General features: G+C 47.2%; 3 protein-coding genes across 4 annotated transcripts; 1 reads left to right on the top strand and 2 right to left on the bottom strand.

The window, feature by feature from the left end:
- Positions 1-1,588: 1,588 nt before the first annotated feature.
- On the bottom strand, positions 1,589-15,138 carry tasorb (transcription activation suppressor b). Of its 2 annotated transcripts, none has more exons than XM_086141700.1 (23): positions 14,729-15,138; positions 13,459-13,604; positions 13,174-13,266; positions 12,961-13,033; positions 12,642-12,733; positions 12,412-12,546; positions 11,285-11,409; positions 11,174-11,205; positions 10,789-10,894; positions 10,535-10,638; positions 10,233-10,342; positions 9,758-9,830; positions 9,556-9,630; positions 8,599-9,411; positions 7,981-8,291; positions 7,771-7,873; positions 6,840-7,684; positions 6,310-6,432; positions 4,119-4,278; positions 3,876-3,984; positions 3,573-3,751; positions 3,285-3,419; positions 1,589-3,024 (listed from the first exon to the last, which is right to left on the bottom strand). In XM_086141700.1, exons 1-23 carry the CDS (start codon positions 15,033-15,035, stop codon positions 1,766-1,768), a joined length of 5,508 nt encoding a protein of 1,835 aa, XP_085997826.1. In that variant the 5' UTR covers positions 15,036-15,138; the 3' UTR covers positions 1,589-1,765. The 2 variants fall into 2 exon arrangements, with proteins under 2 accessions (XP_085997826.1, XP_085997827.1); XM_086141701.1 differs by having other exon boundaries at positions 1,589-3,021; positions 14,729-15,135.
- A 1,087-nt stretch (positions 15,139-16,225) lies between these two features.
- Positions 16,226-20,310, bottom strand: asb14b (ankyrin repeat and SOCS box containing 14b). Its single transcript, XM_086141668.1, has 10 exons — positions 20,242-20,310; positions 19,495-19,641; positions 19,357-19,409; positions 19,129-19,260; positions 18,886-19,044; positions 18,543-18,788; positions 18,205-18,373; positions 17,084-17,618; positions 16,838-16,991; positions 16,226-16,753 (listed from the first exon to the last, which is right to left on the bottom strand). The coding sequence occupies exons 2-10, from the start codon at positions 19,617-19,619 to the stop codon at positions 16,578-16,580; spliced, it is 1,749 nt and encodes a 582-aa protein (XP_085997794.1). The 5' UTR covers positions 19,620-19,641; positions 20,242-20,310; the 3' UTR covers positions 16,226-16,577.
- A 3,226-nt stretch (positions 20,311-23,536) lies between these two features.
- Positions 23,537-26,099, top strand: LOC147214482 (glucose-induced degradation protein 8-B homolog). The gene is made up of 6 exons (XM_086141666.1): positions 23,537-23,632; positions 23,989-24,122; positions 24,214-24,410; positions 24,841-25,038; positions 25,125-25,306; positions 25,571-26,099. Exons 2-5 carry the CDS (start codon positions 24,002-24,004, stop codon positions 25,296-25,298), a joined length of 690 nt encoding a protein of 229 aa, XP_085997792.1. The 5' UTR covers positions 23,537-23,632; positions 23,989-24,001; the 3' UTR covers positions 25,299-25,306; positions 25,571-26,099.
- The last annotated feature ends 473 nt before the right edge of the window (positions 26,100-26,572 follow it).

The following is a 26,572-nucleotide window of genomic DNA, read 5'->3' as shown; positions in this document are numbered from 1 at the left end:
GTGACAAATTGGTCGGGGAGAGTCCGACCCTTGCTTGATTTTGAAATGAAAACGTCTTTTTTTTTTGTTTGCTTGTTTGTTGTTATTTTGCTCTGCGGGCGAGCCAGGAAAACAGCAGAGGAAAAAATATACAAAACGAAAAACAGCACAAATAGAGGTTCGAAGGACCGAAAGAGTCAGAAGCGTTGCGTTTCAGAGGGTGATCCAAACAAATTGCATTCGGAGTCGCGGTGAAAACTTGGAAACAACTGGCTCTGGCTCACCTGGCCAGGTAAAGGACAGGCAGGAGAAGCAGCACAAACAGCCACAAGTATGAAAATAGTTGAACTTACTGTGTTTTTGTCCTTTTTCTTTGTGCGCAGGGGCTCAGTCAGCGTGACCTCCCGGCAGGGTTGCGAGGGCTGCCGCCATCTTCTGGCTCCGCTGCAACAGAGGGCGCCGCTTCCTGCAAAAGCTGGAAAAGGAGGGTGGCATTTTTTCAAAAGACACCAGGTGTGAGACGGGATTTCAAACGGAAAAATCATCAGCCGTTGCCCATCAGCTTTTTTTTTTTTTTTTTTTTTTTTTAACAATATTTTTTTTTTGTTTGCACACACCGGCCCGTTATATTTCCATGATCAAATCCATAGAGTTCCCTCAGTTGTGTGCTTTGCCTGGATGATCATTGAGCTTCCCCGCCATCATTAAAACCGCTGAAGTGCCCTTAAGATCAACAGCAACACAAACGCGAGGCACTCAGGAAGCCTCCCTTGGTTAAATACAGGTTGGTGTAATGGGGCCTCGATGCAATGGAACTAATGAGGGAAAATGTTTTACTTTCCAAAAGTTGACACAACTGGGAATTTGGGGGTTGGGGGTGTTTGCGTTAACCTATTTTTAAAAGGACGGTCAAACAGCGCCCTCTGGTGTTCAACCTCAGCTGATGTGGAGAAGATGGAAAACAAAACTTGGTGCATTGACCAGTGAGCATTGCTGGGTATCTCCAAGAGCCTGCAGTCTGCTGGGATTTTTATTTATTTTATTCTTTTTTAATTCAACCCCATTTGAAATTGACGGACCGCAGGTGTCAGATGTTCTGGAGGTCGAATCGACCTGGGATGGTGACGATCTGGGGTAGAAAGGGTTGGAACTGCGAGGCAGAAGGTCGGGAGATTTGCAGAAATAGTGAACGCTGATCCTCGGTTCGAAGAAACATCCATTTCTGGACCGTCTTGGAGCTTGAACGTAGCGCTTTGCGGAGGATGTCACACTCGTCACAAACGCAAGAGTTGAAATGTTTTTATTTTGATAGAATTTAGGACAACCAAATATGTAAAATAAAAAAACAACAGCAAAAGTGAATTTTTATTCACTAGTTTTTTTGTTTTTTTTTTCTTCTTCTTTTCCTTAAAAAAATATCAGCCTTTGCCCTTGTTCACAAACCATTTCAAAACCGGGACAAACAGAAATTACAGGATATATTCATAGAAGCCGGGAGGCCAATAACTTTGTTGGCAAATATAAATATAGTGGTTTGAACAGGGTCTCAAATAGCTCACATGGAAAGAGTGTGCATACAGTTTACACGACAGTAGGACACTCGGCACTGCCTGTATCAATCTTTATTAATGTAGAAAACCAGGAACTTTATTTCCCAATTTGAATCAATGCGTTTATGACAAGGAAATATATATACATTCAGCCAGCTCGAAGTCTCTGGAGTATGGCGTTTGCGTGTGTGTTTTTGTGTGTGTGTGTGTGTGTGTGTCCCCGTCGAGTTGATTGTCTACTCGGGGGCGTAATTGTGAGAGTACGAGTAGTCCGAGTAGTAATCCTTGGCGGCGCCCCTGCCGGGCGGGTACCCCCAGTTGCAGGGTCCGGTTCCGGGCCCGTCCAGCCGCTCGTGTCCCCGTCCGGGCCGAGGCCAGAACCCTACGGGCGGAGGTCCCCTTCCTCGGAAGCCCCCTATAGAACCCGGACCCATCGTACCCCGTAAATGCCCGTGGTCCGGCTGTCCCCGAATGCCTCCTATGCCGCCGTATCCGGCGCCGCTTAAAGGTTGCGGAGGAAGCTTGGGTCTGATGACCGAGCCCCCCCTTGTGGCCCCCGCGGGAACGACCACAGGGGGCCCAAGGCCGTCAGTGCAATTCACCTGAGTCTTGCCCCCCTGGCTGCCGGGGGCGCCGCCTCCGAGCGCCTCCCCGCTCTTCGGGAGCCCGCTGGGGTCGACCGGAGGCGGGACCATGACCTGGTTATTAACAGTCTGACAGGAGCCGGTCCCCGCCGCCCCCCACGCCCCCTCGCCGGGTCCACTGAGTGTCCTGTCGACGTGCGGCGCCGGGGCAGCGCCGGCGTTCAAAGGGATGCCGGGCATGTAGCTCGGCTGGGCTTTGTCGCTATGCTCCGTGTAGGGAAGGGGGGTTGAGAGCGGAGACGTCCCGGTGGCGGCGGCGGCGGCAGCGGCTCCTCCGGGGTCCGAGCCGTACGTGTGGCCCATCATCATGAGGTGGGGCGGAGGAGGAGGTTTGACCTCCAACGGGAGGGAAGCCAATTTGGCTAAGGGTCCGGCGGCGGCGAGGGGAGCCGGGACGGCGGCGGGGGCCGCGGCCGACGGGCGGTACTCCTGCTCCTGGACGCCGCTGCACGGCGAGGCGGGGTAGGCCGGGGACGCCGCGTAGCTGGAGGAGCCCGTGTAGGACGACCACGAGGCCGAGGGACACAGGAAGCTCTGGTGGGGATTGACGGGGAAACCCCCCGGGGATAAGCTGCCGACGTCCGATGAGCCGATACCAATTTGGTTTGAGGCTTTAAACTGAGAGATTGCCGTTTTGAGAGCGTTGTAGTCGGACTGCGTCGGAGTTCTCTCGGGGGTGGCCTGATCCGGGAGCGGGGGACGGAACTCCTCCAGCTTCGGAGGCGGCGGCTGCGGCGGCTTCTCCTTCCCGCCTCCTGAATTGCGCTCGGAGCTATCGGATATGGTGGGTGGCTCACCATCATCCGAGTCTAACGACATGTCCTCCTCTCCCACACACTCATCATTCACTACTGGGAGAGCGAGAGAGAGAGGGCACGGGGAGAGGATAAAGGAAAAAAAAAAAAAGTAGAGCGAAGATATCATCGGTTCTGTGACACATGCATTCGCGGCATCGGATGTGTGGAGGGAAACTGCGGGGTGCGATATCTGAACCGGTGAGATAACCGTAGGATGTTTAAAGAAACTATTCCAGCCAATTATACCTCTGCAGGATCATATAAACTCCCCGGCGTTTCAGTGTTTCCCCGCTATCTACCACGGCGATACCCACCGGTAGAGGGCGGCGTCGGCAGCTCATTTTGATTGATGGAGCCAATCAGGCTGTGGAAGCCGCTCATGACGTCGTCGATGCTCGCTATCACGATCCCGTTCCTCGAGTACTGCAGGAACATCTCGAACGGTCTCTCTGTGAAATCGACACGCATGAAGAAGGAAAAAAAAAAAAAAAAAAAAAAGGGGGCAACAGCTGAAAACATTATAAAAACAAACAGTGAAAAATACGCCGTAAACACGCCGCTTACCGAGTCGTAAGGAATTGCACCGGAGGTAAGAAGGATACCTGTGAGAAAGATGAGGTGTCGCTGTTGTGTGTGTTGCGCTTGGAGCTTGATCAGACATTCCAGATCCGGCGCCTGGCGAGACGGGGTGTCGCACTCGTGATAAGGGAGAAACTCCACCAGGTGCTTTTTCTGATAGGCTGTCAGTAGGTTTAGCAGCCCCATGGCGTTGGCGTTTAACCTTTGACGGAAAAAACGCCGAGGGTTAGTCGGCTCGCACAAAAGACGAGGCGTTTCCGCGCCACTTCCGAGCGGCTTTTATAACCTTGGTAGAGTTTAGCCCAAACCCTGACGAAGACACTGACCTTCCCAGCTCTTTAAGCTTTTTTTGGGACTTGCAGTGCACCTTCCACTGCCACGGGTGCTCCGGGGTGCTTTGCTCCTCTAAGAACTTGAGCAGCCCCTGCAAACGATCTGAGCAAAAAAAAAAAAAAAAGAAAAAAAACACACACACACACACACACACACACACAAGCTCTGATTAGTCGTGTCCAAAGCCCGGCTCCTGCCAATGTACAGAGACTTTTAATTAAAAAAGAGGAACTTACCCTGGGTGATAAAATCTGGATTAAGGACAAATTCATCAGACACCATAAAGCCTCCAGACACAAATAACTCATTATAAGTGTGGTTCTTAACATCGTCCAAAGTGTCCACGCCAGCGAAGCTCACCGAGGGCAGCTTCTTTAAAGAAACAAGGGCCGGGATCTGGAGAAAGAAGACATTCATTTTACGTGTTTTATCATTTTCTCCTTTGCGTTTTAAAATTCAAAAGACGTTCGGATTAATCTTCAAATAATATGAACAGCTGAAACGATTCACGGTCGGTATCCGGAAGCATCTCTCGGTTAAGCTGGATGGTCGTTTGGATTTGTTCACTGGCCGTCGAACGCTCGTTGAAAAAGCAGGATTCAAAAAAACGTCTGCCGTTTAAATATGCTGCAGTGCCTTGCAAAGACAATTCACCCCCTCCGGCTCCTCTCCTCTTTTGTTAATTTGCCACCGGAAAATTAAATGGATTTTATTTAATTTTTTTTTTTTTTTTTTTTTTTAGTGCGTAAGCCAAATAAAAAAAATAAAAAATAATAGAAAGCGAGTGAGTCGGTCCAGATGAACGCAGTCAAAATGCTTCAAATAATAAAAAAAAAAAAAAAAAAAAAAAAGAAACAAAGATGGCAGAGTGGCAGACCGCAGCGATATAAAAACAGCCGTCAGCTAAATAAGTTTGAGCGAGGAGATAGCACAAGAGTAAGGAAGCTTAGGTGCAGCTCCTGTAAATAAAACACCGGCGACCGCAATGTGCTGTGTGTGTGTGTGTGTGTGTGTGTGCGTGTGTGAGACAAATCCCACCTCCCGCACTCGCTGAAGCAAGATGGATGGCGCTAAAGGCAGCGGAACGGCGTGTGAGAATTTGTGGTATGACTTTGAGAGCTACAACCAGCAGAATGCTTCCCACTTTCAGGTCCTGAAGCCATTTTCCTTTAAAAATGGGCAAAAAGCCCAGTGGCTAGATATGCCAGGCTAATAAAAACACCCCCGGGCCACTTGTAGCTTCAACTGTTGCTAAAGGTGCCTCTGTAAACTACTCATTCTTGGGGAGTAAACACTAACGCAAGCTCAAGTTTTCTCGGTTCCTTTAATTTGTTCTCTTATTTTCACAAATATATGGGTTTTGCATTTTGCAAGAGGGAGTAGACGTTGCTCAAACCGCTTCAAAAAAAAAAAAAAAAATTTATTGTATTCCAAAGCTGCAAGGCATGAAAACAGGATGAACGACGAGGGGGGTGAATGCTTTCACAAGGCTCGTTTTATTCGCTTTTTATTTTTTCTTTGGTAGCAATTAGTATTCTCAAGTCACCCTCAACCAGCCCCTTCTGAGCAGTTACTGCTCCAGGTAAAGACCGCATAATAAACAAAATTAGGACCTACTAGTTAAAAGAGAGCGGTCCCATTCTGGAGATTTTTGATTAATCACTCCGCCCTCCACATCCAAATAAAGGAAAAGAAATGGAAAATACACATTATGCCAATTCAATTATTTAAAAAAAAATGGTGAAAGTGATGCATTGGATTTATACACAGTTGTAGCTTTTAAAAACAAACAAAAAAAAAAAAAACAAAACAAAGAGACTTTGTGATCGATTGGGCTTATGAATTCATAAATTAGTACACAGTGAAACCCTCTCTTATTGATACAGTGCTGAATTCCTTCGGTCAAACTTTGAGGAATGAAAACAGTTTATTCCCCACAGGAATGAGAACATTTGGAAATCGGCGGGTTGCAATATTAATTAGAGGAGAAAGCGAGGCGGTCGCAGAAGACCTTCGGTGAAAGTAATCGCGGCTCATCACACGATTCGCAGTCTGCCGTATAGACGGCCTTCTGGATTGGATTTAAAAAGGCCTTCGGCAGCGACCTGCCTGTCACAGCACACCGGTCAATCTATGAGATTGTGACCTTTCGTTGTGTTTTTTTTTTTTTTTTTTAAATTCCACGGACTTATTCGGAGAAATAAAGATCGGACCTTTGTAACTGAAATGTCGATGATGTGACCGTAAATAAAACACGTCTGATTAAGAGAAGCGACGACGTGAAAGAGTGTGACATTGATTTTGATAGTGTTTCGGAAACTCGCCCTGAATCCTCCCCCCACCTCGAAACACATTAAATCCGAGGAGTCTCCCCGATCGCCTCTGGAGCTTTTATTGAAACCGGTTGAATGACGGAAGCGGTCCTACCTTGTGGACGTGCGCGGCGATGTCCTCGTTGGGAATGATGATGAGCAGTTTGTCTAAACTGCTGCTGTTTTCGAGAAACGTCTGCGGGCTGCACTCGCGGTTTCCAAGACTTTTCAAGTACTCCTTGGTGACACACACAGGGAGAGACATAATCGCGTGAGACGGATGAATCCTCGCTAACGTGCGCGAGCACTGACTGACAGAGAACAGAGGAGCGCTGAAACATGGAACATACGGTGAAAGGGGGACGACAGCGACAGTCGCACACTGTCAACCTGTATTTGTCATTCGGGTTTTCCCGTCTATGCGCGCACTCCGCTTGAAGGAAGCCTCGAGAGCTCCGCTTTAGTGATCTGGAGCACCGAGTGATTTACGGGAAGTTAGCAGATGATCATTTTGATTCATCTGGAAAGAATAACGGCATTCCTTAGCTTCAAATGCAGAGGGAAAACCTGGCTTTTAGCGACAAAACATTTCACATGGGCCAAAAAGGGAAAACGTCCACGTCGGCGCGACGCGCGCGACCGTACCTTTATCTCTTTGCAGACGGTGCTCTCCTCGCCCTCGTCTCCCGAGTAGATGTAGAACTTCACCGTATTCTTGGTGACGTCCTTGAAAATCTCCACCAGGCTGCTGAACACTTCGGGCTTCAGCTGGCCGATGAGACTGCCGGCGAGGAGTCCCGTCCCGGCGCCTGGCGCCGAGCCCGGGTTGTGGGAATTAGTGTCCGGGGAGCTCGCGGTGACGTGAGAGGGAGAGTAGACGTCCGCCGCCAACTCTGTAGTAGCAGGGTCCGTTTTAGCCCTGGCAGCGCGTAGTTTGCTAGTTTGAGAGGTGTTGGTGTTCTTGGAGGGGGGGGGCTCTCCTTTTGTTTTGAGATTCTGCATAGGCGTGGGAGGCGGCGTGGTGAGGTTCGTAGTTGACACCGGGGGCGGCGGAGAAGTGACCTTGGATGGGGCAGAGGGGGCCGGGATCAACTTGTCCATCTTCTCGCACAGTGCTTTGACGTGCCCCAGGACCGGGACGGGGGAGACGAAGGGTACAACGAAGTCCGAGAAGCAGCTATTGGGGCGCCAGCAATGGCGCGGAGGTAGCCGCGGAGGTAGCTGCGCGTTGTAGCAGATGTGGTGGCTCTGCATAATGTTTTTAATGTCAGAAGTGAGGCTGTGCATTTCCTGGTTGACGATGGTGTCCAAGCTGATGGAGGGTCTGAAGGCGGCCTCTTCGGACAGCGGTAACATCGGCGGCGCGACCGCCTTCTTCGATTCCGCCGCGGCGGGCGTCTTCGGTTCCGGGGTTTCCGCCGCCGTCACGGCCTCGGTCTCGGCGTCGGGCTCAGACGGAGCTTTCGGTTCGGGTTGAGGCTGCGCTTTGTCTACAAGAAACCCAACGGACAAACATGTCGCGGCATTCTTTGGAGAAGCACATCTGACCCGCGCATGTGAAAGGTGTCATATTTACCCTCGTTTTGAGGGACGACCCAGGTAGTGTTGTCTGAGGTGTGAGTGTGGTCTGGTGGCAAGCTTGGACTGAGCGGACTCCCAGGGCTGCAGTCCATGTCCTCCTAAACAGGGCGAGAATCATCAGTCGCGTTCATTCAGCGGATGCCGTAGGGGGAGAAAAAAAAAAAAAAAAAACAAAAAAAAAACAGAAAAGCAGCTGATATTTTACCTCTGTGTAATTTGTTTGTAATGCTGGCTCATTTTGTTTCCTCAGGTCAGAGGCGGGCTGGGCGGGTTCGCCCCTCCCCGGACCCGTTGACGGTTCACCTTGGTTGGATTGCACGCTTACTGACCCCTGGGCCACGGCTTTCTTGAGCGTGGAGAGCAGGATCTTGAGAAGGCGCTGGGTCTCGTTGACCGCTGAGGTGTTGGTGTTGCCGCAAGACCTCAGGTCGGTGTCATAGATGCCAACGTTCTCCATCACCGCTGTCAGATTGTCACTCTGTCCAACATCATCTCCCGCTTCGCCCCCTTGGGCACCTAAGAGGACACACACCATTCCTTGAAACCAAATTTTGCAAAAAAACAACAAGAAAAAAAAAAAAAAGTAGCTCTCGCGTGGAAGGTGTAATCAAGTATATGCATCAGAAAATTCACGCAAGTTCAAAATGTTATTGTGAGCGGAAGGACTGATTGTAGAAGCGCCGAAGTAGTCAAAATCTTAACACGACAAACAATCGCATTGTGAAGTTCATTTTGTTTTGTTTACTGGCTTATAAGGCAGCATACAATAATCTGGAAGACATCATTCAAATATAGCGACACATACAGCCGCGGCACTCGTCACCTCGACTGGGTTCGCCGTTGCTCAGCAGATCGGTGCGTTGGTGTTTGTTCATCCCTCCTCTCTCGTCTCCTTCAAATTTCCTCTTGAGGTTGTTGGAGTCCCAGGTGCCGTCTTCCCCTTTTTCCTTGACGGGATCCTTCACTAGTGCTTTCTTGTGCAGTTGGATCAGTTTGAGTAGCTGCTTCATCTTGTCTTTATCGTACTCGTTCTGGGAGAGGCGCAGCCTCTGCGGCTGAGCTTGGGACTCGACGCTGGTCTTGTGCTGCGACTGGGCCCCGTTCGAGTCGGCCGACCCGAGCCTCTGTCGGGTTTCGGCCGGCGGCTTCTCTTGAGCGGGTCTGTCCGGAGGCGGCCTCTCCGCCCGGTCCGAGCCCCGGTCCGATCCGCCCCAGTCCGAAACGGGACTGTATTCCACGGGCGCCGGGTTAGGCGTGGGTGCGGGAGTGGGGTTCCTTATCCGTTCGATGATGTCCTTCGCCTTGTTCAGAGGCAAAATGTAGTTGGCGGGGTTGTGGACGTACGAACGCAGCACGGCATCCATATTGAATTTGTGCCGGGGCACAGGAAGAGGGTTGGTCCGATCGTCAACGTTATATTTGTAATCGGGCAGGATAAACGGCCGCACCGTTCCCGAATCCATGCGTGTTAAATAATCGGCGGCTTGTCTCTCCACCCCGGAGCTCAAGTCCTTGCCCGGGTTGGGCCGCAATTTGAAAAGGGCGAAATGTAGTGCGGGGACGAAGGTATCCACGGAGGACAGGATGGCGGGCTGCGGTTCCACCGTCAAAGGCTCCGGCTCGAAAAGTCTGGATGCTGGGACAGAGGACACAAATGTCAGCGTCACGCTGCCGAACCCTGCTATCTTCCCCCAAAGTAGATGTCGAGATGGTTCTCACGACTCCATGCAGATGGGATGTCAATCACTAAACAGGAGCATAGATGACACGGAGCGCTTACAATATTTGACAACTGTTCGGGACTCCTGAAAGATGAATAACGCTTGCAGGTTCTTCTCAGCCCGCGCTCGACGCTCTGGAAAAAAAAGATTAAAAAAAAAAACGGCACATATTAAAAGCTAAACGCTCGCTGGCGGCAACAAGTCGGTGTTGGAGGTGACACGAGATTGGGAGCGGGGCGTAAAACGGCGGATCTTTGGTACCTTTGGACTCGATCATTTGCGTTGAGGCGAGCAGGAAGAGAAAGCCCCTGTCAAACAAGGACTTCACCAGCACCTAAATACGGAGAAGACTCAGTTGCTGCAGTCAGCAGGATCACGGGAGCTATCATCTTACACAAGTCTGCTCCTGGATGTTTTGGCATTTGCTACGAACTTGTTCGACAGCAGTTACATCAGATAAATACTCGACACATCATTCCCTCCACTATACAACACATAATGGAACAAAATGTACTTTCATAACAATTTGGATGACAGTATAATTATGGATGCCCTTCTGCATATGCTTTTTCACATTTTGAAAGGTTTTTTGGATAACCGACGGCCCGCGTCTTAAATTGTATCCAGTTGATTTTGTGAACAGATTGTGATTCATCGCAACAAGTTGGGGGATATTTCTCTTGCGCGAGCCCCTCTCGGACGCGTCTCGGCAGGTAACGGGCCGGAAAAAGCTCACCATCCTGTCCCTCTCTAGTTTGTTGATAAGTGCTGAAAGACTGCCAATGGTCGGTTTGCCTTTTCCGTCCGCGATGTCAAAGAGGCTGCAGGACATCCCAAACTTTATCACTGCGAGAACACAAACAAAAAGGAAAAGGTGAAAGCCGAGCCATATCCGTTCTATCGGACATTCATTTTCTTTACGTTTCTCGGTGAGAAGCTCTTCACTTGAATAACGACTCGTGCGCGGTTAACCTCACGCTCGCGGTATTTTACTATCATCAAACTACATGGACGTGTGCATTTGTGGTGCTAACTGACCTTCCCGTGATGCGCTGTAGGTGTCCCAGGAGAAGAGCACAGAGGGAAGCTTTCGCTTGACCTGCTCGAGCTGCATGCCCCGATTTACCTCCAGCTTCTCGGGTCTGGTTATTCAAACGGAAAAAAAAATATAAAAAAAAAAATAAAAAAAAAAATCAGGCAATTCCTGAGAAATCTCTATCTGTCCGTAGGTGAATTGCACAACATTTAGAAATAAGGCATTGGGCGCGCGGGAGAGGGACAGGTTTACTCACAGTTTGAAGGGAAGGTATGGCCGCGTAGAGGATCGTAAACAGATTGGAAATAACTCCTGGCCTTTGTTCACTAGTGGGCCGCTCCACACTGAGTAACTGCGCTTCCCTGCGGAGGAGACGGACATGACACGGCGCGGACGACAAACTGAGCTGCGTCGCTATGCGAGAGCTCTCGTTTGACACCCAGAACATTTTCAGCTATTTGTGCACGGGTTTTATTCCGCTGGCGCTATTTTTCATCTGCAGCTGCCTGAGTGTGCATCCTTCCCTCGGTCAAGAAGGTTTTCTTTTTCCCTGTGTAATAACATCGCCGTTCAGAATGAAGCGGCGAGACCTCTTTACCTGATAATCGCAAAAAGCAAAAAAGAGTGAAATTGTTTCTTACCTCTATTTCCTCCGGGACAAATAGTGTTTAGCCTGTTAACACGGGAAAAAAGAACCTGTTAAAAAATGTGGATGACATGCCGCGGTAAGTTGTTTCTAGCGGCACACGTACCTGTGTGCGGTCATGGAAGTGGCCGCGGCCTCCTTGCCTTTGTACTGAAAAGACACCACGGCGTAAGGGCACAGATGCCGGGGGCGAGCCTTGATCTCGTCGAAGGCGAACTCGAAAAAATATTGCTGGAAGACATTTCAAAAAATAGCATCAGTTCACACTCGCGCACGTTCGAGGCGGATTAGGAGGCCGTTTATGAACCAAACACGAGACTCTTCGGGCCGAAGAAGTTCGAGCAAATTTGTCAGGCTGCCTTTGGGGGGGCCGAGGATATTAATTTGATGGTTAAGAAAGAAATATAAGTAACGCTTTGAGGTTACGGAGGAAAACAAAGAAAGGCATATTAACGGTGCAAACATCAACGGTTGACTTCATGTATTGGAATAACGGACTGGAGCGCCGGACGATATGTTGACATTTTAAATCTACTAGCCTTTGCTATAAATGTCTTCTTAAATTTCACGCTGCCGCTAGCAAAAGGGATAAAGAACAAGCTTCGAGAATATTAGGTGACTTGTTGTGTCACATCATATTTTCTATTTGTATACTTTTCATTATTAATGCATGCGGCCGTCTAGTTTCACTAGCATTAAACTCTGCACATCCTGAGTTCAGCACGGCGGCAACAGGCGTCTGATTGAGTGTGCGGCTCATAATATTTGCAGTCGCTCCTCTCGGGGTTTACTTCGGTCCTGCAATTACTAAGGATAAATTATTTGGGACTTCACTCAGGGGGGAGGACTTCACTACCTGCCGCTGCTCCGGGCTACAATTCCAGTACGCATTGTCATGCACGAAAGCCATCGTGCTGTCGGTGTTCGTAAATCAGTAACAAAGATAAGCCTCTTGTGGTCAACGGCCAATTGATGGGTGCATCGATACATCTAATAAGTGTTGCAGCCGCACGAGGATCATCGATTACGATGGAAACGCGTGAACGTCGGATGCGAGGCGTACGTGATAGGACTGCGGCATCCGCGAGCGGAAAACACCCCACGGGACAGAGCGACGGCTACACGGGGCGTCCGACTGACAGAGTGTTCGGCGGTGACAGATTAGATTACCTCCCCCTCGCCTACTGGAAGACGGCATTGCAACAGAAGCGACGGAACGGCGCAGGTGTTCACCTGAGTGAGCTCAAACGCTCTGTAGGACAGCAACGACGTAACCCTATTGGCACTTTTGGACAAATGACAGTCAAACTTGGTTGTAGGTTCCTTGGCGTTCTTAGGCATATTCTCATGGATGTGCTTTATTCTGCCCTGAGAGACAAGACACACTCATTGGCTTGCAGCTCCTTCAGTGGCGAAAAAAAATCAGTCAGCATTACAAAAAGAAATACAAATAGTAGCCATACCCTCATAACTTTAAAGACGATCATGTCTCCAATTGAGCCCACTTCAAAAGGATTCATTTGTAACAAATCAGAAAATTTGGAGAGATAAACACCTATAATGACAAAATAACTGGATTAAGATAAAAAGCATTATGATCAAAATGCCCCTTCGACACAAAAAGCACAATGTCAAGTCCTCGAGTGGGCTCTCAGTCATGAACCGACACTGTTGCACATGTCAGAGCTGTTCCGGACTGTTAACAGGTCAAATATCGGCTGCCTTTAGCCGTAACTATATCCGTCTTATTGAAGTCAAAACGTATGTGAGACAGCGACTTACCCGCTGATGGATTTCCAACTGTCGTTATCCCCGAGTGCCCGACCGACAAACCCTTCTCACAGATCCACTGAAGCTACGGAGCAAGGAACATGAGGGGGGGGAAGAAAAAAAAAAAAACTCAGGAAAAACTTTTTTTTTTTTTTTTTTTTTTTTTTTTGAAACGCACCCATGTTCTCGAGGATGAGCGAGAAAAAGCAGCGCCGGCTGACAAACCTTGGATTTATCGGGATAGAGGAAGCAGTAGGATTCCGTCAGTTCTTGGTCAGTGCGCCCTTCCTGCTTCATCTCCCTGCGCTTCTCAATGAACTGGCACACAAGTGAGGAGAGTGAATGAGATACAGAAGCCTGAGCCTCATAAACTCTTGAGCGCAGACATATGTTACTGATAGAACAGAATCTGAGAGATCGTGTGCAACGGACTGCTCTTCGGTTTTCCTCCGCTACTTGTGTCACAGTTTAAAATGTGCAAAGGGGTTAGAGTAGGGAAACGGGACCAACCTCCTTCTCCAGCAGCTCATTGTGAATGAGCCTGGCCTTGCAGTAGGAGAACGTTCCCCGGGACGACGGGTCCAAGTAGAACGAGGAGACGAGCTTCACGAGTTCCTCAAACTCCCGGCTGTCGGGCGGCAAAAACTGGTACAAGCCTGCACACACCAAGGCGGTAGGAGAGCGTAAAAACAAACGTCCTCAGAAGAAGATCAATGTGAAAGGTAATATTTCAAAGTAACCGCGGCCCCTTCTTGCGTTTTGTTGAGTTAAACTCGACAAAACGCGATACCCCGGTTTGGGATTTCACTTTACAACACCGATCGCTGAGAGTCAGCCACGGGGAGCGATGACGTTTGGCCTACGGCATTCCTCCGTGAACTGACTCATTTCCTAAAGCGAACTCATCCAAAATCGACTGAAAGAACGAGCAGCCCGGACCGGGAGGCCTCAGACCTACGACTAGGGAATCCCGTGCATCAGAAAACACCGCATCGGTGACCGAGTGCTGCATTTATCTGTATTTGCATCATCGAAACCGCTCACGGGACGAGCCGGTGGAGTAAACGCACAGGTCGGTCTGACTCCTCTCACAGGATCTGACACATCGTGTGCGTAACCAGCGAGGAGTAAACATGAGTGGGAATCGCCGCTTTAAATGTCAGCCTGCCTATCGGGGACATCTGTGAGCGTTGCGGCCTTTGTGCAACTTTATTCGAGAGCATTTCGACACTTTTTGGATATAATGGGGCCAGTGTGGGGGCTGTGTGGATGGACACAGAGGAGCATTGAGGTGAGGTGCAGAGGTGATCCTATGAACCTGCAGTTACTTCGAGTTGGGACATGAGGGGCAAGGGGTGGTGGCATCTCTGCTCGGCTTCAGGTCCAAGAAGCTCTGCATGAAGATGGAAGGGGGGTGGAGTTGGACAAAGAGACGCCAGCGTGTTGTCAGCTGCGGGTCGGTCTCAAAGTCAAACAAATCCCACAAATCCGCCCCCCCCATTACCACCACAAAAAAAAAGCAAATAAATAAACCGGACACTTTTCAGCGACCTTATCTCGTCGCTGGAGACACCTGAGCCCCGACCCCCCAGGAGCCACGTCCGGCAAAATAAGTTGTCACTAAACGTCCGGTCGACCGTGACAGCCCGCGGGTTGTACCGGGAGAGGCGGACAGTGAGCGGGGGGACAGCCGGCTAGCTGCCGGCTAGCAACACGCAGCGTTTGGAATACGAGAGGCTGTAACGTAAACGTTATTCGAGAAGAAGCAGCGATATGGCACCTCCTTTGCGCTCCCTAATCTTCCTCGGGATTTGGAAATTCTTCCGTGGCAGCTCGTCGCTCCGTCTCTGGCCCGGCGAAGGAGAGCCGCCGGAGCTCCGGGGGTCCGGCGGCGCGCTCCTCCGCCGCTCAGGGGCTTCTTGCTCGGGCATTACACCGTCTCCACATCCAGGCTGATCGCCATTTTGGTTGGCTGTGGCCGAGGTGGCGGTTGAATTCTTCTGGGCTTCGCCCCCTTCTTGATGCGAAAGCCCCGTCTCGGTACAATCTATGTCATGTTTCCCCATGACGCCGGGGTTCAGTGCCATGTTTCGGGGCACCGTGAAGCTGTAGCGTTGGCTCTGACGATCACGGCGCCGCTTCGCATACACACTCTCCTCCTCACCCAGCCTCCGCCATTGTGAAAATGACGTACGCGTTCTTCTCCACTGCAAAGCGCTCCCGTCACTATGTTTACATACGAGGCCATCCGCGCCCCCTAGCGGTCGGTAGTGGTACCGCAGGCCCCCGCGGCGCACCTCACCTTACCCGGGGATGTACAGTACGATCAACAAGGTCAATTTCAAACAGCCGGAATCGTGATTTTTGTGTCTTTATCTCATATCAGACGTGTGTATTCGCGTTTTCGCATGGCTCGACAGCGTTTGCGATTTGTCCTGGGCGTTGAAATCGCTCGCGATCGAGCCAACCTACACGATCGATACAGTTTTGCAGTACTACTTTCTGCCAGCAGGTGCGGACAAAACTGGCGTCCTGTATCCTGTGGGGTCCATTTGAACAGATGGATTGCAGAAACAGTCACGAATTCTTAATGATAACACGACATCAACCCCCGAAAAGTATATTTGGAATGGTGCAAACATTTTTCTTTTGCAAAATACACCTCTCGGGAAAGGACAGGTTGCAGAGCCGGAGGCAATAGAGGCGAAGATGTCGTTGGTTCACTTCGGGAGTGACGGATAGGATCAGGAATGAATCCATCAGAGGCTCACGTTGGAAGTCGCGGAGATAATGATGGTTTGGTCGTGTGCAGAGGAGGGATAGCGAATATATCGGTAGCTGGGGTTGGAACTGCGAGGCAGGAGAACAAAAAAACGTACGGATGTCGTGATAGAGGACAAGAAGTTAGTCGGTGTGAGAGAAGAGGATGCAGAGAATTGAGATGATTCCCTGATGGGAGGAGCCCAAAGGAAAAGCAGAGGGGTGCATATGAATATGGATGGAACTTAATACTTTCAATTACAAGGACCTATATTTGTATTGTTTATAAATAGGCCGGCACAGTAGTTAGCGATGCCGCTTCACAGCGAGGAGGTGCGATTCCAACTGGGAGGCCTTTCCGTGTGGAGTTTGCGTGTTTCCTCACGCAAAAACATGCAGCAGAATGGTTTTCCGTCCGGATATGCCGCACTGCGATCCATCCAGGGTCCAGTGGCTCCCACAACCCCAGAGTACGGGGTCATTTAATAGATGATAAATGAATGAGGCGTATATATCCAAAGGAAAGATCGGCGATGCCGTGTTGCATTTCAATGCTTGTTACAGATTTCTGAAAGCAAGGACCCTTTGTTGAGCATTTAAAGTTCCATTTATTCACTCGATTTAATTTATTCCTGTTAGAAAGTAGGTCTGCTACGTGACGGTAAAAAGGCTGCTATGTCTTCCTATGCGGTACATGACTAAGTAACAACGAAAATGCGCAAATAACACAATACAAGGTTAAGCACATGCAACATCATATGTACTTACGAAACATGATTTACAACATGCCCGACGGCGAGGCAAACAGATAAAAGATTTCATGTCCCTCTGTCCCTGTGATGGCTGTGACAGTTGCAAGCGAATTGTTGCTACGGGTTAACCATGCTGCCCCTGCTGTAAACATCAAATTCCTTGAAGCGTAGATAATCTTTCAGTCTGGGAGGAAGTGGAAGGAAGTTGATGAAAATGGAGGCTCGCAAGCGCAGGCGACTGAGATGCTCCCTTATCTGCAACCTACACAGATGCTTTAGGCTCCGCGCGTTTCCTGAAAACCAGTGGATTTATTCAAGTTTCACACATTCATTAAGTGAAGAAACATTCGCCGATGGGTAAAATGGTGAATTCTTACGTTGCATGCGGCAGATTTCGGGCCATTGTTTCTGCGTCTTCAGCGTGTCCTTAAGTTTGGTGCAGAAAGTCACATGGTCGGTGTAGTCCAGCATGATCCGCACCACCTGAGCAGATAAGTGCTGAAGCCAGGCCACCGTTATCACCTCGCAGAACTACAGAGAGACACACAGGGGTTGTCTCAAAATGAAATCTTAAAAGAGCCGCTTATCGCATATCAGATTTTCTGGGACGAGTTTCATCTCACCACCATGTCCTTGATGACAGAGGTCGTCCAGGGGGCGTAATCATGGGTGCTGTCGCCGTAAGGACAGTCGAAGCAGCGCTTGACATCGTAACCGTGATTCAAAATCATTCGGAGCATGACTTCGTCTTTTAAAGCGTACTGCAGCGCCGAGGGGAAGTGGGTGGTGTTGACACGGGAGTAGTAGTTTACATTCGCCCCAAACTTTAACAAAGTGTTGATCAGTTCATAGTTGCCCTGTCTCAGAGCCACCTGCAAGCAGGTGATAGGATCCTGGTTCACCATCGCCCCGGCTTCTAACAGCAAGCGGGTGCACTGGAGATCGTTGTTGGACACGGAGAAAAAGAGGGCAGACCTGCGCTCGTCGTCATAGCTGCGGCGCACCTTCGGGTGCAACATGAAGTTTGGATCGTGGCCGGCTTTGAGCAGCAGCTCCAGGCAGCGGGCGTGTCCGCCGGCGGCGGCAGAATGGAGCGGACTCATCCCGCTCTCCTTGATGGCATCCAGCTTTGTCGCTGGGATGAGCTGCTCCAGCGCCCTGCAGAGGAGACTCCTTGTCAGGAACATCGAATCGGCCTCGAAATGTGTTGCGGAGGGAAAACTGGGAACGTTGCCGAAGCTCTATGACGCCGGATTTGAGGTAATATGCAACATATAGCCACTCCGAGTTATATTATACTGCTTTCAGCGGACAGAGAAACAGTTGTAGCCGTAAATCACTTAGACGGTAAGGAGACGCGCAGTCGCATACCACCATATTTAAACCACGCACACACCCGCCGCAGGTTGAGGCCCACTGGACAGAGATAGGCATGTATCGCAGATCTGTATCACGTTGAGATGAAATCTTATTAAGCTACACTAGATGCTCGCTTGTTTTTCTCTTCCAGAAAGAACGGAGGCAGTCTGAAATGAGCGGTTTGAAAACCCAGTGTGGTCCGGGAACAGGCTCGGCTTCACGACTTCGGTAAGAATAAAATTCGAGTAAACTTCGAGTTCAAGTATGTCCGAGAAAACTCATCATGATGTTGGGGTGAAAAGCCCGGGGTCACATCCGGCTCGGACCACGGCGCCCAATTTTTTTACCCCACAGTGTCAAATGTTTTACCGGAGACGCGTCTTACAGTATGTGACCATGGAACGCCACACGGTGAATGGGCAGGTGGCCGCTGTGAATGGGTAGGTTGGGATCTGCTCCGTGCTCCAACAGTAAGGATATCAAATCAGGGTTTCCAGACTCGGCCGCACTGAACAAGATGGGGCTGGAGTCGGATTCACACTGCACACGTGCGCCTACAAAATAAATGCATATAAATGATAAATAGTCTCCTCCTATACGGACGATTTTTCAATGGTAAGACTGAAACAGATTTCATCCGTGACGCTATTGCATGACAAGTTGACAAATGCATTTTAAAAATATTTACAAAAATGGCAGGTACATCTATTCACCTTGTGTTACCTTTCTGTAACAGGGCCTCCGCCACATTCAGATGTCCATTTTGTGCAGCCAGAGCCAGTGGGGTTTTGCTTCTCACGTCACAAGCATTAGGGTCAGCGCCGGATTCTAAGAGCAGATGCACAAAGTTCTCCAGGCCTAAGAGGGCAGATTCATGCAGGGGCGTCCTGTTTAGAGGTCCTCTTTGATCCACTTTGGCAGCGTAGCGGAGCAATAGTGTCGCCAGGTCATAGTGGTCATTCAAAATAGCTGTGAAATAAGAGGTAAAATAATGTAAGAACCTAAAAATTTTTAACTGTTTTTTTTTTTTTTTTGTTTATATGAGGAGATGTGTTTTGGCGGTTACCCGCGACTAACGGGGAATCCTGTTCATCATTCTGGAGATCGGGGCAAGAGCCGTTCTGTAACAAAAACGTAGCATTTTCTCTGCGTCCGTACACCACCGCCAGAAATAACGGCGTCTCACCCTTTAGAGTGCGACACTGCGACGCTCCGGGGGCCGATGCTAGAAACCAACCCACAAACAGGTCATCCAACCATGATATACGCCATGTCTGCAAGGATAGCAGTCATATTTGAGTGGTATTACCAGAAAAGATGATCTCTAATATTCTTCTGTTCTCCTGCACCGCGGCCTTGTGCAAAGGAATCCATCCTTGCTCATCCACTCTGGAGAGCGTCTCCGGTTGTGCCGTCAGTCTATTAAGTGCTTCCTCATCACCTGAATGTAAAACAGGACGTTGTCTTGCATTTTGGATATTGATTATAAAGCTGCGATGGGTTTAGAAAAAAAAAAAAAAAAAAAAAGCCTCCTTACCCTCTTGTATGACTTTGAAGATCTCATCAGGGTCTCCACTGGCAATCTGATTGCTGTAGAAACAAACAAGAGGCTCAAAAATACGAACAGCAGCTACAGAAGTTAAACACACAGAAGAACGGATGTACGGCAGACCACCTTGGGTTAAGTCCCTTGAGCTTTCTGTACTGAAGCAGACTTTGCTCTATTATATATTGGGTAGCTTCATCTTCATCCAAGTCGTCCTCAGAGTCATAAAATACATCTTCTGTCTCAGTGGTCATCTGTTTGTCCTTGCAGGGATTGCTGAGTATCAGAAGACACAGACACAAGACCATTAAGATAAGATACGATACGATGAGATACAATTGGATAAGATAAATTTTATTGATTCCCGATTGGGGAAATTTTTTTGTCACAGCAGCCTAACAGTTATAGTGTCAATACATATGAATATGAATTTCAATAGAGACAATTAGAAGATAGCGAAAGGACACCCACAAATGAATAGACAGCAGAGAGAACAACACTAACAACAACATCAAGGATAAATGTGTTTCACAGCGTGCCAACTGTTGCTTTTGGAGGATTTCTTGTTACCGACATAGACGTGCTTACTGCTTACTGACACGTGAGCACATTTTAAATTCCGCGGTGTATAACTTATTTTAAAATCTGGTCCCTTTATGGCAGAGATTCTGTGGCGGCTTCAACCAATTTCTTCCTCATCGAGGTCCGAAATATTTCATATTTTTTTTGAGTGCTAACACGTGACCTGGGCAAGGCAGCAAAATAACAGTTCAACAGCTGAAGTTAATAACATTCAGTAGCTTAAATCCTATGACGGCGGTATTTCTTAATCAATCATGCTTCCCTCCGAATGCATATTGATTGTCAGATGTTTACCTTCAGTGAAATTACTGTGCTCTCTCTCAGTGGCCTTCACAGCGCTAATGCCAAGGGGCCGCTCTGTGCCCATGCAAACTGTAGCTATTTATATCCCTCCTGCTATAAATAACAGATCACGGGGCCGCCCCGGCCCGCACCTTGCTTTGACCCACTGAGCTCTGCAACAACTGCTGCAGCACAAATACAAGACGATCACTGAAAACATGCTTATCTCATAAAATGCATGAAAAAAAAAAAAAAACATGTGAAGAAGCAAATTTTTTGGATTTTAAAATTTCTCTTACCAAAGTTACATAAAGCAGGTGTATGATGATGAATTTAACTGAATGCTATTTTGAATTAAATGATGCACAGGGGTTGAGGGTTCCTGCTTTGGAGTATTCTGACATTTTTTTTTATTTTTATGATCTTCATATGAACCTTCTCTCTTCCTGTGCGATGGAAGAGCGGCTCATAATATTTGCATTTGTTCCTCTTGGGTTTCCTTGGTCTTGCAATTGCTATGGATAAATTATTTGGGACTTCACTCAGGGGGAAGGACTTCACTACCTGCCGATGCTCCGGGCTACAATTCTAGCCCGCATTGTCATGCATGAAAGCCATTGTGTTGTCGGTGTTTATAAATTAGTAACAAAGATAAGCTTCTTGCATTTCAGAAAATTGCCTCTTTTCTGATATTTTTGTAAAAATACTACAAAACACAATAAAACATTAAAAAATCCCACATAAAACTATTCGATTTTTTTTTGTTTTGCAGAAGCAAAGGGTACAAATGTAAAATATGTTGCTCAGAAAGATCAAAAAAAAGCAAATAGGTAAAAGAGAAGGCTTCTCCGCTACTTGAAGTTTCTTCTCACATCCTTGGGTCTCTTTGCCTAAAATGGGAATATAAACCTGTTTGCTTTTGCTAGCAATCTGAGGTTGTTCATCCTAATCCATTCATCTTTCAGCTGTTAAAAATCCTCTTCTTCCATAGCGGTCATCTGGTTATCCAGAAACAGCCAGTGTTTTAAGGATTTCTGAAAGTGCACTATCTTCATCCACTAGCTGTGTGATCTTAGTCAAGCTGACAGAGCAGCACCACATCGCGCTTCAGCTTGTGGGCAGAGAGCCTGCCAGCGGGCAACACCATGAACGTGATAAAATTGCCAGTAGTAGACACGGTCCCCCTCCCCCGCTGCTGTTGTAGAGCGGTCAGACATGCACTTACTGGGGTTGATTTATGCTGTTATTTTGAGCGGCGTGCCAAATAACCCCCCTCCCAAAAAAAAAAAATAAAAAAAAATTGTGATGACCTGAAGAAGGTGACAAATTAACAAGAGAAAAGAATTGCAAGAGGTTTTATACACGGAACCTTGGATCCCGAAATTGCTGTTACTTGGAGATGAATTGTGAATTGCGATGGCGGAGTAAAACTTTCACCAAAGGCTTTATCGTTTTTAACAAAGTGACGGACATCAAGTGAGATGGATGCGGCCGGGAAACATCTCCGTCGGCGACCTACCAGATCTCTCCCTGCGCTGATGATGACTTATTGTTAAAGGAAAATCAAAGATTAGAAGGTCAATAAAGAATTGCGGAAAAGAGGCCGAACGGGACTACCGAAGCCATAAAGTATTGAAATAGCAGCGTGATTAGAGCAGCATAATAGCCCCCATATTACTGCAATCTTATCTCACCTTATCACGCGAGGAGATGGTTGAATTTCCAACCAGAAGACAATACACGAGGCTCAGCGGCAAAAGCTCAAGTCTTGAGGGATTGTCAGTAATGTAATTACCCAGGGGCTTGAGGTATGGGTAAGAGTGCTTGGCCTATTTTTCTGGCCTATGATCAAACTTCCTGCAGCCGCCTCTGGCTCGGCATCCATCACCACCAAAACCTTGATGGCCTTCAACGGATTCTGCAGACTCACATGAATCATACTGTACAGCCGCAGAGAAAGTGAAAAAGCAACACCAAACATTATGAGAAACACCGCGAGAAAGAACAGCGGTCGCGATGCCTTGTACATTCTTGTTCGGAATCATGTTGTAGCGCTTCTCGTCTGCGACGAGGGCGGAATTCATACTGATTTTTGAAGGCCGGGGAGAATTTCAAAACAGCTTCACCGTCAAAACGGGTTCAAAACTAATGATATAAGCAAACTTGGAATTCATGCGTAAACAAGGCAAGGCATACAGATTAGAATCATGTGGAAGGCCCGGTGTTGCTGCGATTTCGTATCACAGCCGCAACGGAGTGTTGGTGCACTCCTGTGTCCGAGATGTGTATTGCAACTACAAACATCTGAAGATCCAGCCATCTTCTGCCGCTTATCCTGCACTCGGGGTCGGATTGTGAGAGAACCCAGAGGAAACCGGCACAGATACGGGGAGAACGTGCAAATTCCACACAGAAAGCTCCCCGAATCGGAATCAAACCAGGGTCCTTCGTGCCGTGAGGCCGAAGCGCTAAAGCGTCTGAGGAGAATTCATTTGCAGCTCGGTCGCTCTTGTATTCATTAATTCATTCATGTATTCTTCATACAACTTAATGTGCACTCGGGGGGGGGGGGGGGTCAGAATAATGCAGTTTGTTGTTGCTCATCCAAATAATGCACACCCGTGTGTGTGTGAATGTATGTATGGATGTATTTTTATCTAAAACAATAGACCATGTAAACTGCACACATCAGTTCACCAGATTTTTGGAGGAGGAATCTTAATCATGTTGTGATCTTCATCATCCGCCATGTGTCGTGAGGTGCCCTGGTGATATAATTTGATTCCCGTGTGCATCTGGCAGCTGCTCGTCTGGTTCCAGTATTTATACTTGTATATTCTGAAAAATTCTGTATATTCTGTAGAATTGTTCCTATAACATCTCTACACGATCCCTTCCGGAGTGTTACTGAACAGACATCTTTATATTTAGAGTTCCATCTGTATATTGCCATCTGTCAATCATACTAATCGCTACCTATTTGTACATAATCTGCACATAACAATTATCCAAATGCACTAACTGTAAAAAAGAAAAAAAATGCATTCCACCTGTAAATACTGCACATTCTGTACATTTGCACTTCTGCTTTCTGCACGTCTGACTGCATGCTAACTGCATTTCGTTACTCTGTTTCTAAACATGTGTAATGACAATAAAGTTGAATCTAATTTAATCTTATTAAAAAAAAAAAACGAAGTAACTCACGGTATATTACGCGTGACGTGGACGGTTAAAAAGTCTACGGTGAAACTTTCAGGTGCAGTACTTCGATTGTCCACTAGGGGGCGATCGCGCAAACAGACCCGGAAATTGTAAACAGAAGAAGAAGAAAGTGAAACGTTTCTTGACGTCATCCACTAGCCTGCTAGCATCTGTCGTAAAATAGCAACAACACTGTCAGGTATTTCCAATAAAGTTACCGTTATAATTTCAAATGGGTGTAGATAAAAAATAATGCCACGAGAGCAACTTAAATGCAAGGCTTTCTAGATGAGAGTGAAACATTTAAAAGCAAACATCGAGGGTTTGTTTTTGTTTTGAATTGTAGCTGCGAACGTCAGACTGGATTGTTGTGTTTTCCTCCAAAGGCCCGTCCTGCTTTTTATTTGTTTGTTTTGATAATCGCCTCGATGTCGCTTTAAAACGGAGGAGCTTATCACCAAGACGCTTTTCCATGATACAGTTGCCGTTTAAATCTGTTCAATGTTCCGAGTCTCACACACTCAGAGTGACTATTTTTTTTCCCCTCATCTTTAGTCCGGCTGATATTATGATGAGTTATGCAGAGAAGCCGGATGACATAACGAGGGAAGAGTGGATGGAAAAGCTCAACAATGTTCATATTCAGAGATCTGACATGAACCGGCTCATCATGAACTACCTGGTGACAGGTGAGGAGTAGATCTTCTTGCTCGGTAATACTTAAAGGTTATGGTGCATAACCTCCCTCTGCAGAGTTCACAGAAGTCTCATATTCAACAGAGGGATTCAAGGAGGCAGCGGGGAAGTTCAGGATGGAGTCTGGAATCGAGCCGAGTGTAGATTTGGAGTCCCTCGATGAGAGAATTAAGATTAGAGAAATGATCTTGAAGGGGCAAATCCAGGATGCAATTGCACTGATCAATAGTTTGCATCCAGAACTGCTGGACAGCAACCGTTACCTCTATTTTCACCTACAGGTGAGATAAAATATCCTTATTCAGCCATATTCCAGTATTGTGCATCGCTCAAAAAAACAAAGGATGAATGAAATATCCTTATTAAATACGTTGTTCTTTACATCGTTGAATGTGCTGACAACCAAATGGCACAAAAAGGAGGTCTGGATTTGGAGTCACACTCTAAATTAAAGTGGAAAAACACACTACATGCTGATCCAACGTGGATGTAATGTCCTTAAAACAAGTCAAAATGGATCAGTGTTGCTTCCCAAGTGGACAGTTTGATTTCACAGATGTGTGATTGATTTAGAGTTGTGTTGTTAAAATTATGTGATGCCTTTATTTTTTGGAGCAGTATATATATTTATATATATATATGTGTGTGTGTATAATGTCTCATTACGTTTTCTTTCTCTCCCCGGTGTGCCCGTTTACTTTGTGTTTGCAGCAGCAGCATCTCATCGAACTGATCCGTTTGAGGGAGACAGAAGCTGCCCTTGACTTTGCTCAGTCACAGCTGGCGGAGCAGGGGGAGGAAAGTCGAGAATGTCTGACAGAGATGGAGAGAACGCTGGCCCTTCTCGCGTTCGATAACCCAGAGGAGTCACCGTTCGGCGATCTGCTGAATATGATGCAGAGACAAAAGGTTGAGTGCATCCTAACAACCTCTGTATGATCATCTGTGCAGGAGTTGAACCTACTCAGAATTCATTTGACATCTATGCTTTTCAGGTCTGGAGCGAGGTCAATCAGTCCGTACTCGACTTTGAGAACAGAGAGTCAACACCAAAGCTGGCCAAGCTCCTGAAGCTGCTGCTGTGGGCTCAAAATGAACTTGACCAAAAGAAAGTGAAGTATCCCAAAATGACGGACCTCACCAAGGGAACCATTGAGGACCTCAAATAATAACCAAGGTGAAAGCAGACAACAATATCACGGAATGAATTCATTTCCTTGACCTGTTTACGCCCTGCAAATTCATGTAGACTAGCTTTTTTTGAAAGGGTCGTTATTTCATTGTAAAATATTTTAGAGTCTATGAACTAGCATTTCAACATTTTGTGACATAACACGCAGAAAATTATTTGGTCTGTATTGAGATCTATAAAAATGCCTATTTAAACTTCATGATTTCTGTATATTTTGTACTCATACTATTTTTTTCTATCTGTTGGCAGGGAAAGTTGGCATTAAGATCTTGTGAGAAAAGCCTAAATTAGGCCGTCACTTTGAATTTGGAGACCACTAACAACACACTAAGGTTCATGTCCAACGGAAATGACTCACTGCTCCAAATGAATATCTTTTTTCCACATTTCTTTTTTTCAACTGGTAATATCAGAGCCAGTAGAAGACAATAGGGACATTGAGCTTGTTTGATACTACTGTGACTTTGACCGCTACATACAAGTTTTATGAACAGTGGCCTAAAACAAGATATATACAGAGAATACTTATTTTTTGCGGTATATATGATGGTGGTAAGCAACCAGCATGAAAGCTAAACCTACTGTGAGTGCAGAGTTTAAGGCAGCAACATCGCAAATAATTTTATCAAGTGTGAATACATACAATTAATAGGAAGACTGTTGGACTGATTATTTGCCTGTGTGAGATAAGCAGCTCTCTTTTTTGCTATATTTGATGTACTGGTTTTCTGAAATACTTGCAATAAAAGTGAGTGTTTGGAATTGTACTGGTCCTAAAATATAATAAAGCTTTGAGTATTTTTTCATTTTTTTTCATTTTTTTTTAAATTTCTCATCATGTTCACCATTGAGATGAGATGAGAACAACTTTATTAATCCCGAAGGAAATTGTTGTGCCAGAGTTTCAAGTAAAAACATAACAGTAATAGACAATAGTGGAAAGGAGGAAGAATAAGAAATATGTACTTTTATTTAGAAATAGTACTTTTATTAAGAAATATTAAAGCCCAACAATACTACATCATGCTCATTCACCCTTAGCAATGTCAGGAATACCGTGCACGGACCAGCGCACCGCTAGTTGCCTGTAATTCAGTCTGATAAGCAACGGAAACGGCGATCGTCAAGAAGAAATCAAATATGGGCGCTTTGAGTCACACCTCGAATTCACCCAAAGTCAAGCACGAACCAAAAACGCAACCGCTTGTTGTGTAAAAGCCGCTTTATTTCCTGGATCCCTCACTGTGAGAG

Source organism: Fistularia commersonii, chromosome 34 (genome assembly GCF_037954325.1).
Source record: "Fistularia commersonii isolate RoL2024-O1a breed Wild chromosome 34, RoL_Fcom_v1.0, whole genome shotgun sequence".
Lineage (NCBI taxonomy): Eukaryota > Metazoa > Chordata > Actinopteri > Syngnathiformes > Fistulariidae > Fistularia > Fistularia commersonii.
Note: the sequence above shows the minus strand (reverse complement) of the source record. Positions and strands in the feature narration are given on the sequence as shown.

Excerpts from the sequence above, each read along its gene's own strand:
- tasorb (XM_086141700.1), bottom strand. The coding sequence starts at position 15,035 with ATGGCACTGAACCCCGGCGTCATGGGGAAACATGACATAGATTGTACC. Across the intron at positions 10,343-10,534 it reads CTACAGCGCATCACGGGAAG|TGATAAAGTTTGGGATGTCC; the intron begins GTCAGTTAGCAC and ends GTGTTCTCGCAG. Across the intron at positions 3,985-4,118 it reads TCCAGATTTTATCACCCAGG|ATCGTTTGCAGGGGCTGCTC; the intron begins GTAAGTTCCTCT and ends TTTTTTGCTCAG.
- asb14b (XM_086141668.1), bottom strand. The coding sequence starts at position 19,619 with ATGACCACTGAGACAGAAGATGTATTTTATGACTCTGAGGACGACTTG. Across the intron at positions 19,410-19,494 it reads CTCAAGGGACTTAACCCAAG|CAATCAGATTGCCAGTGGAG; the intron begins GTGGTCTGCCGT and ends TTGTTTCTACAG. Across the intron at positions 16,754-16,837 it reads CGAAATCTGCCGCATGCAAC|GAAACGCGCGGAGCCTAAAG; the intron begins GTAAGAATTCAC and ends ACTGGTTTTCAG.
- LOC147214482 (XM_086141666.1), top strand. The coding sequence starts at position 24,002 with ATGATGAGTTATGCAGAGAAGCCGGATGACATAACGAGGGAAGAGTGG. Across the intron at positions 24,123-24,213 it reads CATGAACTACCTGGTGACAG|AGGGATTCAAGGAGGCAGCG; the intron begins GTGAGGAGTAGA and ends CATATTCAACAG. Across the intron at positions 24,411-24,840 it reads ACCTCTATTTTCACCTACAG|CAGCAGCATCTCATCGAACT; the intron begins GTGAGATAAAAT and ends TTGTGTTTGCAG.